Here is a 15,603-nt window from a genome sequence, read left to right on the forward strand (position 1 = left end):
GCTTCAAGGCAAAATATATTGATAGACAAATGAATGAATCACAAATAAATAAATTGCACTAGTCTGAGTGGATGTGATCAATCAATTATCCGTTTTAATCAAGCAAGCATATAGTTCATAAAGTAACATCAATTCTAACACCTATTACCATATGAACTCACACAGTAAAAGCATGTTTCCCCAAAATAATACCATATTGTAATTGATCAAATGGCCATGGGGCTACCCTGCTTCACTTTCTGACACATATACCATTCATCTCAGCTTTAGTCTTTTGGGATCCTGCTTCTTTACAACTAAGAAGTAGTAGAAGTAGAAGTCATCTACTTTAGGGAGCAAAAAAATATGAAAATGCATTGTGTGCCTAACTATGGGTTTATGTTAGACAGCTTAGCTAGAGGCATTGGCATTGCGGTGTACCCATCAATTCTCTCTTGCTATCTGGTGCATATTTACATACTTTTTAAGAACAAGATATACAATTTTCAAGGTTTGCAAAAAATCTGCAATGTTATTGATGAACATTCTCTGTAGACCTAAACCATCCACCGTTCTGGTCCTGCCCAAAGGCCTCCATCACATTCTCCACAACCGTTTCCGCACTCCCTACTACCAGCCCTCCTGCCAAACTCACTATGTTCCCCACCCCATTCCCACACCTCCACGCCAGCTTCCCCATTCCCCCACCCACTGCCTTCACCTGCCCTCCCATCTCAGACACCACCGACCCCACATACCCCCCACCCTGCTCCCACGCCTGGTCCCCAACCACCCTGGACACCCACCAGGCGTTGTCAAAGATCCTCCCGAATATGCCCACCCCATCCCAGGCCAGGGTGCCCACCCCTGTGACCCCGTCCTGGCAGCTGGTGAACAGGGAGCCAACGAGAGGGGCTGTAATGCAGTACAGAGTGGACAAGCACATCTCCCCCACTCCAAGTATCAGGCCTGTGACTGAGCCGACTCCAGACACCAGGTCAGACGCCATGTTGTAGAACACAGAGAGGATGTCGCCTGGCAGGGCAGACAGGACCCCCAGGTCCTCCTGTAGGACAAAGGCCACCTAGACGAGGAGAGGAGATATGTTCTGTTACAAGATATTGTCTGTCATAACAGAAACTTATTTTTGTGATCAGAAATATAAAAGGATATACACTGCTCAAAAAAATAAAGGGAACACTAAAATAACACATCCTAGATCTGAATGAATGAAATATTCTTATTAAATACTTTTTTCTTTACATAGTTGAATGTGCTGACAACAAAATCACACAAAAATTATCAATGGAAATCAAATTTATCAACCCATGGAGGTCTGGATTTGGAGTCACACTCAAAATTAAAGTGGAAAACCACACTACAGGCTGATCCAACTTTGATGTAATGTCCTTAAAACAAGTCAAAATGAGGCTCAGTAGTGTGTGTGGCCTCCACGTGCCTGTATGACCTCCCTACAACGCCTGGGCATGCTCCTGATGAGGTGGCGGATGGTCTCCTGAGGGATCTCCTCCCAGACCTGGACTAAAGCATCCGCCAACTCCTGGACAGTCTGTGGTGCAACGTGGCGTTGGTGGATGGAGCGAGACATGATGTCCCAGATGTGCTCAATTGGATTCAGGTCTGGGGAACGGGCAGGCCAGTCCATAGCATCAATGCCTTCCTCTTGCAGGAACTGCTGACACACTCCAGCCACATGAGGTCTAGCATTGTCTTGCATTAGGAGGAACCCAGGGCCAACCGCACCAGCATATGGTCTCACAAGGGGTCTGAGGATCTCATCTCGGTACCTAATGGCAGTCAGGCTACCTCTGGCGAGCACATGGAGGGCTGTGCGGCCCCCCAAAGAAATGCCACCCCACACCATGACTGACCCACCGCCAAACCGGTCATGCTGGAGGATGTTGCAGGCAGCAGAACGTTCTCCACGGCGTCTCCAGACTCTGTCACGTCTGTCACATGTGCTCATGTGCTCAGTGTGAACCTGCTTTCATCTGTGAAGAGCACAGGGCGCCAGTGGCGAATTTGCCAATCTTGGTGTTCTCTGGCAAATGCCAAACGTCCTGCACGGTGTTGGGCTGTAAGCACAACCCCCACCTGTGGACGTCGGGCCCTCATACCACCCTCATGGAGTCTGTTTCTGACCGTTTGAGCAGACACATGCACATTTGTGGCCTGCTGGAGGTCATTTTGCAGGGCTCTGGCAGTGCTCCTCCTTGCACAAAGGCGGAGGTAGCGGTCCTGCTGCTGGGTTGTTGCCCTCCTACGGCCTCCTCCACGTCTCCTGATGTACTGGCCTGTCTCCTGGTAGCGCCTCCATGCTCTGGACACTACGCTGACAGACACAGCAAACCTTCTTGCCACAGCTCGCATTGATGTGCCATCCTGGATGAGCTGCACTACCTGAGCCACTTGTGTGGGTTGTAGACTCCGTCTCATGCTACCACTAGAGTGAAAGCACCGCCAGCATTCAAAAGTGACCAAAACATCAGCCAGGAAGCATAGGAACTGAGAAGTGGTCTGTGGTCACCACCTGCAGAACCACTCCTTTATTGGGGGTGTCTTGCTAATTGCCTATAATTTCCACCTTTTGTCTATTCCATTTGCACAACAGCATGTGAAATGTATTGTCAATCAGTGTTGCTTCCTAAGTGGACAGTTTGATTTCACAGAAGTGTGATTGACTTGGAGTTACATTGTGTTGTTTAAGTGTTCCCTTTATTTTTTTGAGCAGTGTATATAGGATATGGAACCATCACAGTATTGTATTCCATCAGTAATCACCTGTCCAGGGATCCCAATGAGGGTGGAGACTACAGGGCGTAGAGGGGCCATGAGCAGGGAGACAGAGGAGGTGATGATATACACCAGAGGGTTGCCGGACGACTCTGTGTCCGACTCAGAGGCCAGTGTCTCGTTGTCCTCTGAGGGAGGGATGAGAGGTTCTGTGTCAGCAGGTAGTGCCTCTAGGCTTCGATCAGTAGTCTCATCTAGTGTTTCCTCAATGGCGTCTGGCCTTGCGACTGCTTTCTGCTTTTCTACGACTCCGACCATCGCATCACTGAGCAGTATCACTATGTCTCCCTCCGTGTCCCCATCTGCTTCCCCGCAACCCTCTGAAAATAGATCTGTCACTCCAATCATGTGTTCCAGCTCCTTAACACTCACCACCCTCTCCACTCCACCCGTCTCTCTCACTACCCCCACACTGAACCCACTCTGTCCCTCTGGGCCAGCACAGCACACTGCAGACCACTGCACCCCAGCCTCACACCCCCCATCCCCACCCTCCTCCATCCCGGGCCCCAGCCTGAGCCCTGTGGCCCCTGTCAGGACGTAGAGCTGGCCCCCTGTGGAGCCACACTGGGGCAGAACGCTGCTCTGGATCAGCTCTGTGACCAGGGAGTCCCACTGGTGAAGGGGAGAGTCAGAGTGAGCTTGGGGTTTACCCCCCGCCACATCCCCTCGGAGCAGGGCTGGGATCATCACCAGGGGGGGACTCTGGGACCCTTCGTCCTCTTTCTCCTCCCCTCTGGCATCCTCTTCCTCCTTCTCTGTCTAGGAGATAGGTTTGGAATCATGAGTCAAAGTCCACATATTGAATCACGATTGCAGTTAGTATCAACATCATGATAAATGAATGCTAGGCCTTTATTTGGGTAAAGCCTACTGTACATTACAGTACATTTAGTATCAATGCAGTTTGTAAATAGAGTAGGATTGACGAGGACGTCTTTTACTCAGGTGTCATGGCAGAAATAATATGCCATGCAGACCATTCCAGTCTTGTGAGCGTTAGGGAGCTTGTCTACTGACAGACATCTGAGTCAAATATCAAACTGTTGTTCACATTCATCTTTCAGTTCACTCTGACTTGTTTTAACAAGTTCAGGTTTGCATGGAATGTTGATATCAAGAGTAAGTTGACTGCCTCTACAGGACAAGAGTTTCGTTTCACTTGAACAAGTTTCATATCGGAAAAACATTATTGTAAAACAACTGGAGGAAAAGAGTGGTATACAGTTGGTTTGATCATGTCCGCTGTAACTTGTGTGATTGTGTTGAGAATGTACACTAAACTGTACAAGGTAGTGCTTACGCAGTCCATGCATGACAATGATTCCACTGTTACCACATAATAGAAATAAAATAATCCTCCCTTACCCTCTCCTCCTTTCCTCCTCTCTCCCCCCATCCTTGGCTGAGATGAAACGCAGAGTAAACAGCTGCGTCACAGGTCGGGTGGTAGAGCGTGGCAAACAACTGTCCCCCTGGCAGCCTGTGACAGATGGGGGTCAGGAGGGCCCCCCCGCCCAGAGGGGGGGTCTGTCTGTAGAAGCTCTGTCTGCAGAGGGAGAAGCCTGGGTCTGGTTCTGATAGTGCCGTGACTGGTAGAGACAGCTCCAGAGTCAGAGTCAGCCCCAGCAAGATCCAGCCTGCAGTACTGACACTGACACCAGCAGGACACCACCGCAGTAGCAGCATGGTGAGCTCAGCAAACCCACACACTCACAGAGAGAGAGGCTGGTAAATAATCCAGAGGTTTGTGCTGTATCTACGCAGATGGGAAAGGATAATGGCCGATAGCTAGGGTTGACAGCCAGGGAATCTCTGGTATGTCGTTCTTTTATCCCTTTCTCAATCTTTCCCTTCTTTTTTCTCTTCTACCCCATCAGCGTCTCCACCCATGCCTTTCTCCTTGGACTGTGTGTGCTGTGCTGTCTGTGTCTGGGCACAGTCTTGCTTAACACTCTGCTTCTCCCTCCCTCACTGACAAGCTCACTCTTCCTCCCTCCCTCACACATTCTCCCTCTAGCTACACTGCTACCTGGCTTTCCCTCCCTCCTTACTTCCTTTCATAGCTCTTTTTGGTTACACCTTTACCTCACATTACTGTTAGGTACACACACACCAGACCCACACCTAGTAACCGGTTCGTATTACCTGTAAGTCTGCATTCCCAAACAATGTTTCCACAAGGTTTGGCTGTCTGATTGACAGCTCAATGGTTCATTTTCTCTGTTACAACACACACCTCTCAGAAAGTGCTGACTCCTCTGTGTATGTAGCCGAGTGCTTAAGCATGCACTATTAGGGTGCACAGTGAAACCTCAGCAGAATATCTTACAGCAGTGGCCTAGTGTTGAATATTACACAGTAGATCTATCCACCACCAAGGTTCCAAAATAGATCTTATTGACTGAATTACAGTTTCTCTGCTATAAAGACAAAATTATTTTGGATTTTGTGTTTCAGCCGCCACTTGGTTTGGTAAAGCTGAGGGAAATTGGGAAATGTATCCACTCTCAAATTCATAGAGGGAGTCATCCAATCCGATCCATCGCAACCTCTGTGAGATGACAAGAGAGGAAAGACGAGAGCATAATAATTAAGCTCTTCACCTGTGACCTTTGTCAGCGAGAAGTCAGAGCTCAGGGATGACATAGGAGTTTCCCACTAGTTATTACGAGTTTAAGGGGGCATTTAAGTGGATTTTTCCCAGTCGTAAGTGGTAAATACCACCTTCCCACTTGGTTATGAATGCAGCATGAAATGCTTTTGTCTCCAGGCACAGCCAATAGAAACAGTTGTTTTGAGTAAAGGCACAGTACTGCATGTCTGTGCAGCACATACTGTACACTATACTACCAGTCCATTAGGCTTTCAACAACAACTACCACAGTCATCTGAAATGTTACCACTTTAATGCAATTTAATTTTGAAAAGTCATTGGTAGAAAACATAACATCTCCATTATCTCCAACAGAAAATTTATTATTTGACAGTTTCCTATAAAAAGGTAGGTGCTACATGTATGCAGTCCTGTAGCTGTCCATGCCTTCAATACCATTTCTTCCATGACTTGTATAACAGTAGAAGGCAGTAAAATTACATTAAAGGAGTCAATTAGTGACATTATTATGACAGGTCACATTGTTTAGAGAGAGATATTGTTACAGTAACCTGAAGGTCCACTGGGGGGAGCTTGGCTAAGCATTTGACAGTGGGAGGGGTTGAATCCACACACACTCACATTGTGCTTTTACACACTCTTTCTAACAATCCTTTACACACACACACACACACACACCACACACACTTCACTCGTTGGGGATATCGATGACAAGGTCAGCCTCTTCTCCTTCCCCCCTGTCGTCGTCTCCTCTGTCTGAGTCTCCGTCACTCTCTCCCTCCTCCTCCGCGGCGTCTCCACTCAGCATCTGCCTGGGCACCCAGTTGAACGAGGCGCTGGATGTGGGAGGGGCAGTCGGGCCCGCTGGGTAGTTGGCTGCTAGAGGGGCCACCACCTAAGGGGAAGGAGGTAAAAGGAATAAGGTAGATGGAATGAGAGATGCAATGGAGAAAGAGAGGAGTAGATGACTTGGACTGCATCCCAAATGGCACCCTATTTCCTTTATAGTGCACTACTTTTGACCAGAGCCCTCTGGGGTAGGAATAGGGTTCCATCTGGGATGTAGTTAGTCTACTGAGGAAAAACAACCCTTTAAATGAATGGTCAGGAATTGAAAATGAAGAGTCCATGATATTATGGCAGTATGTGACTTCATTGACGATGTCCAAATGTTATGGACCTTCCTATAGCTAACTGTAGGCCTGCACCTAACCTGCTATATGTAGTGCAGTTATACTGTAGAAACACCCTCTGCTAGACCCTAACTCAATACCCTACATGCCACATGTCTGTTCCCTCATCTGTGATCTCCTCCTCCTCCCCTCTCACCTTCCCCGATGTCTCTTTCTTGTGTTTGGGCGCCTTTGTCTTTCTCTCTTTCTTCATTCTCTCAGCTGGTGGAGCCAAATACTCTGGTGGGAAGGGCAACTGCCCGCCACACACACACACAGGCCCCATGTGTCAATTTAACACACGCATACAAACAAACAAAAATGCAAACACATATACGAACAGAAAACACACACACACACACATACCGTGACAATTTCCAAAACAAACATACACACACATTGTAGGTACAAATACAGCCCAAAAAAATAAAACATGATAGACAACAAAAGATAAACGGAAAACATATAATAAAACAATATTAATAATGCCCCAAATCAAAACAGTGATTATCTTCGGTAATGAGAAAACGATAATGGCAACAATCAATGATGTTATAGTTATTGATTGTATAGATTCAGTGAGGGGAAGGCGATTATAACTCACTGTGTTGAGATAGGGGGTACTGCCGGACGACTGGAGAGAGTTCACTCCAGAACGAGAGAGGAGAGAGAGATGGGAGGATGAAGGAAGGCCTACGCCAGGGCTACTTCTTCTCCTAAGAGAGTTCACAAGAGTTGAATAAATAGTGAGACAGTGAGAGAGAATGGCAAAGATGGAAAGAGTGCAATTTGAAATATTGTCTGTGTTGCTGGCATGCCGCATCCTCACTTCTTTCCTCCGTCTCTCTCCCTGGTGCCCTCTCCTTCACTGTTCTCAGAAGAGGCTGTGGCATCAGAATCTGAAACACAGCATGACAATCAGACTGTACATCAACATACTGACATGATCCATACTAAAAATACTCTACAGCAAGGCAGGTAAATGCATGATCAGTATTGGGTGAGCTATGGATAAGAACAGATATTGTGGAGAATGAAACATTGAGACTTGGTGCTTTAGTCCTACCTGAGGAGTCCTCGTCCACCCGCTCGTATTGTAACAGTCGGTCCAACAGAAAACTGCATGAGAAGAGAAGCCAAGGAACGACCAGTTTTAACTTTGAACATGCTTGTACAGTATGTGTACACATTCAACAGGTGTGTATTTCTTAGTAGCACATCGTAGTAAAAGGTTTTGCTACAGTGTGACAAATAAATACACCCCATCTGTCCAAACTAAACAAACTTTGTAGATTCACCCAACCACCTTTTATCTCTGGACACTTTGAGCAACTTCCTCTGGGATCTTCTGAGCTCTTCCTGAAAACACTCCTGCTCCTAGACGGAGACAAGTAACGAAATACAACAGTTTAACTCTGTAAATTACAGTTCCTTGGCTAATAGGTGTTAAAATAATAACACGTCATTGACAATTGGATGAAAAATTAAGACTCACATAAACCAGGAATTTCAATTTGCGTTTGAGATTTTTGTATTTCTGCTTGTAGTCCACCTCCATATCGGCTTGACCGTTCATTTCTGACGCTGTGGTTGAATCGTCAGTGGACCTGCTATACAGGTAGGGTAATTGTTAGTGTCGTGGTTATGTTAACTATAGCTAACAGCGGCTTGTTGGCTAGCTCACTGCTAGCCGTTCCAGTACATTATCGTAGTTTTTTTAAGCATTTAGCTGGAAGCAGAAGAATAGCAATGGAAAACGCTTGAAAGTAGGATAATAAGGAGACGAAACCATGTAATTATAAAGTTAAATAGCTTGAATTAATATGAAAAATCCTTCATACCTCTCGTTTGAATGAATATGTGCGACGTGTTCTTTGTTTACGTCTGTTATTCTTCTTCTTTAGGATTTGGTTGTCAGTTCGCATATACCGCCACCTACTGTACTGGCGTGTGAGGCCATTCACGGCCTACCTACATTACATTCTTGAGTCTACTTCCGCGTGTGTGTGTGTGTGTGTGTGTGTGTGTGTGTGTGTGTGTGTGCCATTCTTCTTCTTTAAATTTGTATTGGCGGATCGCAACCAACTGAAAAGTGCATACACTGCCACCTACCGTACTGGATTGTGATTCTGGTCAAATCAAATTGTATTAGTCACATGCGCCGAATACAACAGGTGTAGACTTTACAGTGAAATGCTTACTTACGAGCCCCTAACCAACAATGCAGTTTAAAAAAAATACGGATAAGAATAAGAAATAAGAGTAACAAAGTAATTAAAGAGCAGCAGTAAAATAACAATTGCGAGACTATATACAGGGGGTACCAATACAGAGTCAATGTGCGGGGCACCGGTTAGTTGAGGTAATATGTACATGTAGGTAGAGTTATTAAAGTGACTATGCATAGATGACAACAGAGAGTAGAAGTGGTGTAAGGGGGGGGGGGGGGGGGGGCACTGCAAATAGTCTGGGTAGCCATTTGACTAGATGTTCAGGAGTCTTATGGCTTGTGGGTAGAAGCTGTTTAGAAGCCTCTTGGACCTAGACTTGGCGCTCCAGTACCACTTGCCGTGAGGTAGCAGAGAGAAAAGTCTATGACTAGTGTGGCTGGAGTCTTTGACAATTTGTCACAACCTCCCTATTCATGGATTTGTCTTTTCAACCCTTGTATTTCCGCCTACTGGAGTGTGAATTCATTACACTTTGTGATGTAAAAGGGAAGAGAAAAGGACAGGGAAAAGGGAAGAAACCCTACCAACTAACCCTACAGTGGCACCCATTAAAACCTCACCTCACCACTAGTTGGTTGTCATTTTCAAGCTCTTGAAAGTGACATTTGAAACAGTGGGCGGGGCCAGACATAGAGCCAGAATGAAGGAAAATAATCTAACCCCTGCAGCGGTCACATAAATCAAATACATAAACGAGGGATCTAGGCTATTTTATGGAGTGTGAGACCTATTCATACCCATGAACAATAGGCCTTATCAACTAATGATTATGACCCAAACAAGATGACCTTGAATACAGAAATATATGGGATACAAAAGCAGCCGCATTTCCTATAGAGAATTGTTCTGTTGCATATTACAACAAGTGAATCATGTTCAGTGTGTGCACCTCTGCATGTGAGTAATATTCATAATAATGCATTGTGCTAGTTTTCTGTATTCTGTCCACCCACAGTACTGGAGTAGACTACAGTGGTTTGGTTTATGGCGCTGAAGGTGCAGCTTGCTCACTTCAGCAGAGCACACAGCAGTCACATCGTCAGGACCCAGGACAATGAATTATAGATGAGGAACATTCCAGAGATGAGTAATGCTACCTCTGCACACACACAGCCAACCAGCCAGGCTGTGTGTGTGTGCATGTGTGCATGTGTGTGTGTGTATTAGAATGGGAGAGAGGTAGAGGGAGAGAGGAAGGCAAGGAGAAAGGGTGTGTGTGTGGGGGGGGGGGGGGGGGGGGGGGGGGGTCAGTGTGTGTGTTTGTCTCTGAGGGGGAGAATATTGCGAGAGAAAATGCTGACTGCTTGCTTTTATACCAGTGCTCCCCCACTCTTCTTTAAATGTTTTAATTTCACCTTTATTTAACCATGTAGGTCAGTTGAGAACAAGTTCTCATTTACAACTGCGACCTGGCCAAGATAAAGCAAAGCAGTGCGACACAAACAACAACACAGAGTTACACACGGAATAGACAAATGTACAGTCAATAACACAATAGGAAAAGAAATCTACATACAGTGTGTGCAAATGAGGTAAGATTAGGGAGGTAAGGCAATAAATAGGCCGTAGTGTCGAAGTAATTACAATTTAGCAATTGATGAATGTGCAAGTAGAGATACTGGGGTGCAAAGGAGCAAAAAAAAAATAATAACAATATGGGATGAGGTAGTTGGATGGGATATTTACAAATGGGCTATGTACAGATGCAGTGATCTGTGAGCTGCTCTGACAGCTGATGCTTAAAGTTAGTGAGGGAGATACGAGTCTCTAGCTTCAGTGATTTTTGCAATTCGTTCCAGTCATTGGCAGCAGAAAACTGGAAGGTAAGGCGGCCAAATGAGGAATAGGCTTTGGGGGTGACCAGTGAAATAAACCTGCTGGAGCGAGCGGGTTGGTGCTACTATGGTGACCAGTGAGCTGAGATAAGGCGGAGCTTTACCTAGCAAAGAATTATAGATGACCTGGAGCCAGTGGGTTTGGCGACGAATATGAAGCGAGGGCCAGCCAACGAGAGCACACAGATCGCAGTGGTGGGTAGTATATAGGGCTTTGGTGACAAAACAGATGGCACTGTGATAGACTGCAGCCAATTTGCTGAGTAGAGTGTTGGAGGCTATTTTATAAATGACATCGCCGAAATAAAGGATCGTAGGATAGTCAGTTTTATGAGGGTATGTTTGGCAGCATGAGTGAAGGATGCTTTGTTGCGAAATAGTCATAATCTTTATGTCAGGAAGAGAAGGAAGAACAGATGGAAACTGACCTCAGTTTGCCCTAGATCTACCAATATTTATGTTCAGTTTTAACACCAACATTTTATTGTTTAGTTGTCATACTGCCCTCTCCAGATGCCCTAGTGACGATAGTACTAAACCAACATCGGCCTACCAAAATAAATACACAACCTCTCTCTCCTATCCCTTCCAGGCAAACCCCTCCCTATGAAAAACGATATCCCCCTACATCCCCGACCCACTGCCTGATTCTATCCCCTGACCGATTCCCTCTTTTGTTTCCAGAACAGCAGACAGAAATAGAATCTTCTCCACCGTGCAATGCCATAAATCGCTGCTGCCTGCCTGCTTGCCTGTCCATCCTGGCCAGCAGCTGTGGCTCCTTCCCTCCCTCCCAACCCCCTCCCTCCCTCCCCCCCCTCCCTCCCTGCCCCCCTCCCTCTGTTTCTCCTCAGTGTTAATGGACCCTAGTCTTCAGCCAAGCTGCGTGTGGAGAGAGAGGGAGAAGGCTGCTGTCGGTTGGTATTTGATGGTGACCCTTGTCTCTTTAATTGGTTCTAGATAAATCTCCATCTGACTGGTTGGATGTATGTATGACACTCATTCTCTCTTCATGCTAATTGTTTTGATGACCTCAGAGAGGGTATCTCTTCCTATTGGTTTCTCTCTCCATATCTGCTCTCTGTCTATCTGTCTCTCTCTGTGTCTCTGTCGATCTGTGTCTCTCTCTGTCTATCTGTCTCTCTCTGTGTGTTTCTCTCTGTCTATCTGTCTCTCTCTCTGTGTATCTCTCTGTCTATCTCTCTCTAATTTATAATTTTCTCTTTCCATGTCCTTCAATTCTCTGTCACTGTCCCTCCCTCTTTCATCTTTACTCTCTCCCTCTCTTTTATTACACCAAGAGTACCTCGTTTGCTTTCCAGTCTCGTTAGGAGAAATTGGAATGTACAAAAATCACATAAAAGACACCAACAACAATTGCAATAAAAGCCTTCTCCTTGACCATAAGGTAAGCTGCACAGTTTATCATTTCACCCTTGGGTTTGTCTAAAGGGAAGTCAGCCAAAAGAAAGTTAAATTAATTATGAAAGAGATTATGTTTGGGAAAAGGCTCTCCCATAAAATCTAATAGGCTATATCGATGGGACATTTTTAAAGTACATTTTCAATGGCACAACAATATCATGTTCAATAAATAAATGACTTCTAAACTCATAGGAAAAACTATTATCTAAATGCATGCATGCTGAACGTACTCTTTTGTTAAATAACTTAAGTCACTATTCTGTCACTATTTAACATTGTTTCTCTGTCTGTTTTTCCATTCTCTCCTCTCCCCTCATGTTTGTCTATGTGCGTGTTACAGGAGAAGCTGATCCAGGCTATTAAAAGAATAAAGCATGAGGTAGACGAGTGCTGGGAGGCAGAGAGAGAGACGTACATATGGTCTGTTGGTGTAGAGGTACGGTACTGGCTGCCAATGCGTCATTTACCACTGTCATTTACTTTTCATTATTTATTAATTTGATTATTTCATTCAATCCTGAATATGATCATCTGTGAATGTATTAGTGTGTCAGTAATATTACAAGCATTTTGACTGATAGTGGTGAGAAATGTGTATCTAACAACATTATGATAAGTATTTTGTAGTATTTACATATTTAGCATTAAAATGAACATACTGTAATTGATGCGTGTTGGCTAAAGCTGAAAAATCTGTCTCTCCCAACCAGGATAGTATCCTTCTACTACCCACTATATAGTAACAAAATATAGTAAAACCTACTACACAAATAGTCAAGTCTGTCTCTCTGTCTATCTCTCAGAGATGTTTTGATAATCTGGAACGGGAGGTCCGAGCTGAGTTCCAGAACCTCCATCGCTTCCTGGACGAAGAGGAGACCATGGACATGGAGCGACTGAAGAAGGAGAAAGAGAAGAGGGTGAAGCTGCTTAGGGAGAGAGAGAAGAAGATCGCCATGCAGGGAAGAGATCTAGAGAGAGGCATTGCCACGCTAAACAACAAACTGGCCGAGGAGGATAGTCCCAAACTGCTCAAAGTGAGTGAGTTAGGGTGTTCAGGCTATTGTTCTAGCACTGCACCTCTACACTGTAAAAAGAGGGATGGCACTGTTGTTTATCTGTATTGCTTTTTCTAAATGGTATGATCCAAAATTAAGCTTTGGTTCTGTCACGTTCATCTTACAAGGAAGACCAAGGTGCAGCGTGGTATACGTACATTCTTCTTTAATTAAAGAATGAACACTGAACAAACTAACCAAACAACAAAACGAACCGTGAAGCTAATATGAATAGTGCAGACAGGCAACTAAACATAGAACAAGAACCCACAAACACCAAAGGGAAATGGCTACCTAAATATGTTCCCCAATCAGAGACAACGATAAACAGCTGCCTCTGATTGGGAACCATATCAGGCCACCATGAACATACAAATACCTAGACCTACAAATCCCTAGACATACAAAAACCCTAGACAATACAAAACCCCTAGACAATACAAAACCCCTAGACACTACAAAAACTAGCGTATCCACCCTAGTCACACCCTGACCTAACCAAAATATAAAGAAAACAAAGATATCTCAGGTCAGGGCGTGACAGGTTCGTTCAACATGTTCTATTCAATTTGCCTGAAATCAAATAACACATTTGACAGATCAATGTGATTTTTAAAAATTGAATGAAAGCTTCTAAATTGCTTTCAACACCCCATGCGCATCAATGTTGCATAGTGGTGGGAGCAATGTAGCAGTGGCAGCCTATCAGAATTGTTGGAGGCATGGCCTATTGGGGGCGTGGCATTCTGTTTGTTATTGTTGGCCACCCGTGAGAGTGAGGTAATTCCAGGTAATGTGTTCTGTTTTTTTAATGATTATATATTTGCTGCCAGCACTGAAACTTAAATGATATCTGTTAAGAACTGTGATACTAAAGTGCATGGAAAGGCTTTTATTGATGAGATGGTCACCATTTGGTTACAATATCGTAACCAGTTAATGTGGAAATATTATGTAAAGAAAGTGTTTGGAGTCATTATTTCATGTTATAGAACCAATTTAATATCTTGATTAACAGGAAATGTATTTAATTAGCTTATAACCCAATCGAAGAAATTTGGATAGGTAATTCCAGAGTGAAAAATCTACAACATGAAAAAATGTCTTCTACTGTACATACACTGAGTGTACAAAACATTAAGAACACCATGTCCATGTCTCAGTTTTCTCAAGGCTTAAAAATCTCTTCTCCCCTTCATCTACACTGATTGAAGTAGATTTAACACGTGACATCAATAAGGGATCGTAGCTTTCAGCTGGTCAGTCTATGTCATGGAAATAGCAGATGTTCTCAATGTTTTGTATATTAGTTTGCATTTATGTTATTTTTAGGTTTAACCAAAGGTTTATTCCCACAGCGCCCCCCTTGCAACTCCTCCTCACACCTCTTTCACCCCCAAATAATAGCTTTTTGGGAACTAACAGTTGACTTTCGCTCTTACTAGCTCTGACTGCTGATAGCTACTTTAATGAGGACAAATGTACTTACTATGACTGTGATATGTAGTTGTCCCACCTAGCTATCTTTAGATGAATGCACTAACTATAAGTCACTCTGGATAACAGCGTCTGCTAAATTACTAAAATGTTCATGTAAAGCTAGTGCAGGGCTGGAACTAAAGCCTGCACACTGCAGTAGCTCTCCATGAGGAGAGTTGCCACCGTCAATGATCATAAGATGAAACAAACTGTCATAACATTTTATGACATCTCTTATGTCATTATTACGACACCGTCATCCAGGTCTTATGATGAAAGGTCGGAGAGCAAAGTGTTACAGAGAATGTGATGAATGGCAGGAGGGAGGGAGTGATTTGGGGAGGGTCAGGGGAATAAGAAGCTTGGAGTACCTCCACAGAATCTACTGGTTGCTGCTTTCAGCATCCACAACAGCTAGCCTACGCTGACATTGCAGTCCTCAAGGACCACCGTGTCAGCTTATTGCCTTCTCTTCTGGCACTAATTTGATCAATCATTGACTAAAGAGTCTACTTGCCTTCTGTCGCAGGTCTAAATCAATTTCCAATTAAAAGGCTGGTGGTCAAAAAGCAACACACAGTGCAGTCTTGGAGGACTAGCTGAGGTTCGGCACCAAACAATGACTGAGAGAAAATATCAACTGTCTATTGAGTACACGAGGGCACAATTGTGATTTGTTTTCTGATGGAAAACAAATTGAATATTCATTTTTATTGGGCACCTTTATCAGTGGAACAAATACACTGTTATGTGTATTGTTGTTTTGAGTGCTTTAAGTCTTTCACTACTGTAATGACCACTCCCTTTTTCTCTCTGAAGGAGATTCAAGACCTCTTGAAAAGGCAAGTGTTTATATTTAATTATTTAACTGATTATGACTCCATCTATCTCTCGTGTCACAAATCACTCCCTTCTCCTGATCGGCCATAATCTCTCATCTTACATGTTTGGCATCCCGTTCTCTCTCTCTCTCTTTCCCTCTCTCTCTTTCTC

General features: G+C 44.4%; 3 protein-coding genes across 4 annotated transcripts; 1 reads left to right on the plus strand and 2 right to left on the minus strand.

Moving 5' to 3' along the window:
• Positions 1-511: 511 nt before the first annotated feature.
• LOC120047190 (endonuclease domain-containing 1 protein) lies at positions 512-4,679 on the minus strand. The gene is made up of 3 exons (XM_038992720.1): positions 4,162-4,679; positions 2,782-3,555; positions 512-1,063 (listed from the first exon to the last, which is right to left on the minus strand). Exons 1-3 carry the CDS (start codon positions 4,480-4,482, stop codon positions 512-514), a joined length of 1,647 nt encoding a protein of 548 aa, XP_038848648.1. The 5' UTR covers positions 4,483-4,679.
• Positions 4,680-5,680: 1,001 nt separating this feature from the next.
• ino80e (INO80 complex subunit E) lies at positions 5,681-8,510 on the minus strand. 2 transcript variants are annotated; one of them, XM_038993215.1, is made up of 8 exons: positions 8,424-8,510; positions 8,078-8,192; positions 7,889-7,959; positions 7,649-7,701; positions 7,412-7,481; positions 7,187-7,298; positions 6,740-6,838; positions 5,681-6,305 (listed from the first exon to the last, which is right to left on the minus strand). In XM_038993215.1, the coding sequence occupies exons 2-8, from the start codon at positions 8,156-8,158 to the stop codon at positions 6,099-6,101; spliced, it is 693 nt and encodes a 230-aa protein (XP_038849143.1). In that variant the 5' UTR covers positions 8,159-8,192; positions 8,424-8,510; the 3' UTR covers positions 5,681-6,098. The 2 variants fall into 2 exon arrangements, with proteins under 2 accessions (XP_038849143.1, XP_038849145.1); XM_038993217.1 differs by having other exon boundaries at positions 8,078-8,189; positions 8,424-8,477.
• A 3,296-nt stretch (positions 8,511-11,806) lies between these two features.
• Positions 11,807-15,540, plus strand: LOC120047191 (E3 ubiquitin-protein ligase TRIM38-like). Its single transcript, XM_038992721.1, has 3 exons — positions 11,807-12,509; positions 12,877-13,110; positions 15,430-15,540. Exons 1-3 carry the CDS (start codon positions 12,399-12,401, stop codon positions 15,538-15,540), a joined length of 456 nt encoding a protein of 151 aa, XP_038848649.1. The 5' UTR covers positions 11,807-12,398.
• The last annotated feature ends 63 nt before the right edge of the window (positions 15,541-15,603 follow it).

The sequence above is a fragment of the Salvelinus namaycush genome, chromosome 5 (assembly GCF_016432855.1).
Source record: "Salvelinus namaycush isolate Seneca chromosome 5, SaNama_1.0, whole genome shotgun sequence".
Taxonomy (NCBI): domain Eukaryota; kingdom Metazoa; phylum Chordata; class Actinopteri; order Salmoniformes; family Salmonidae; genus Salvelinus; species Salvelinus namaycush.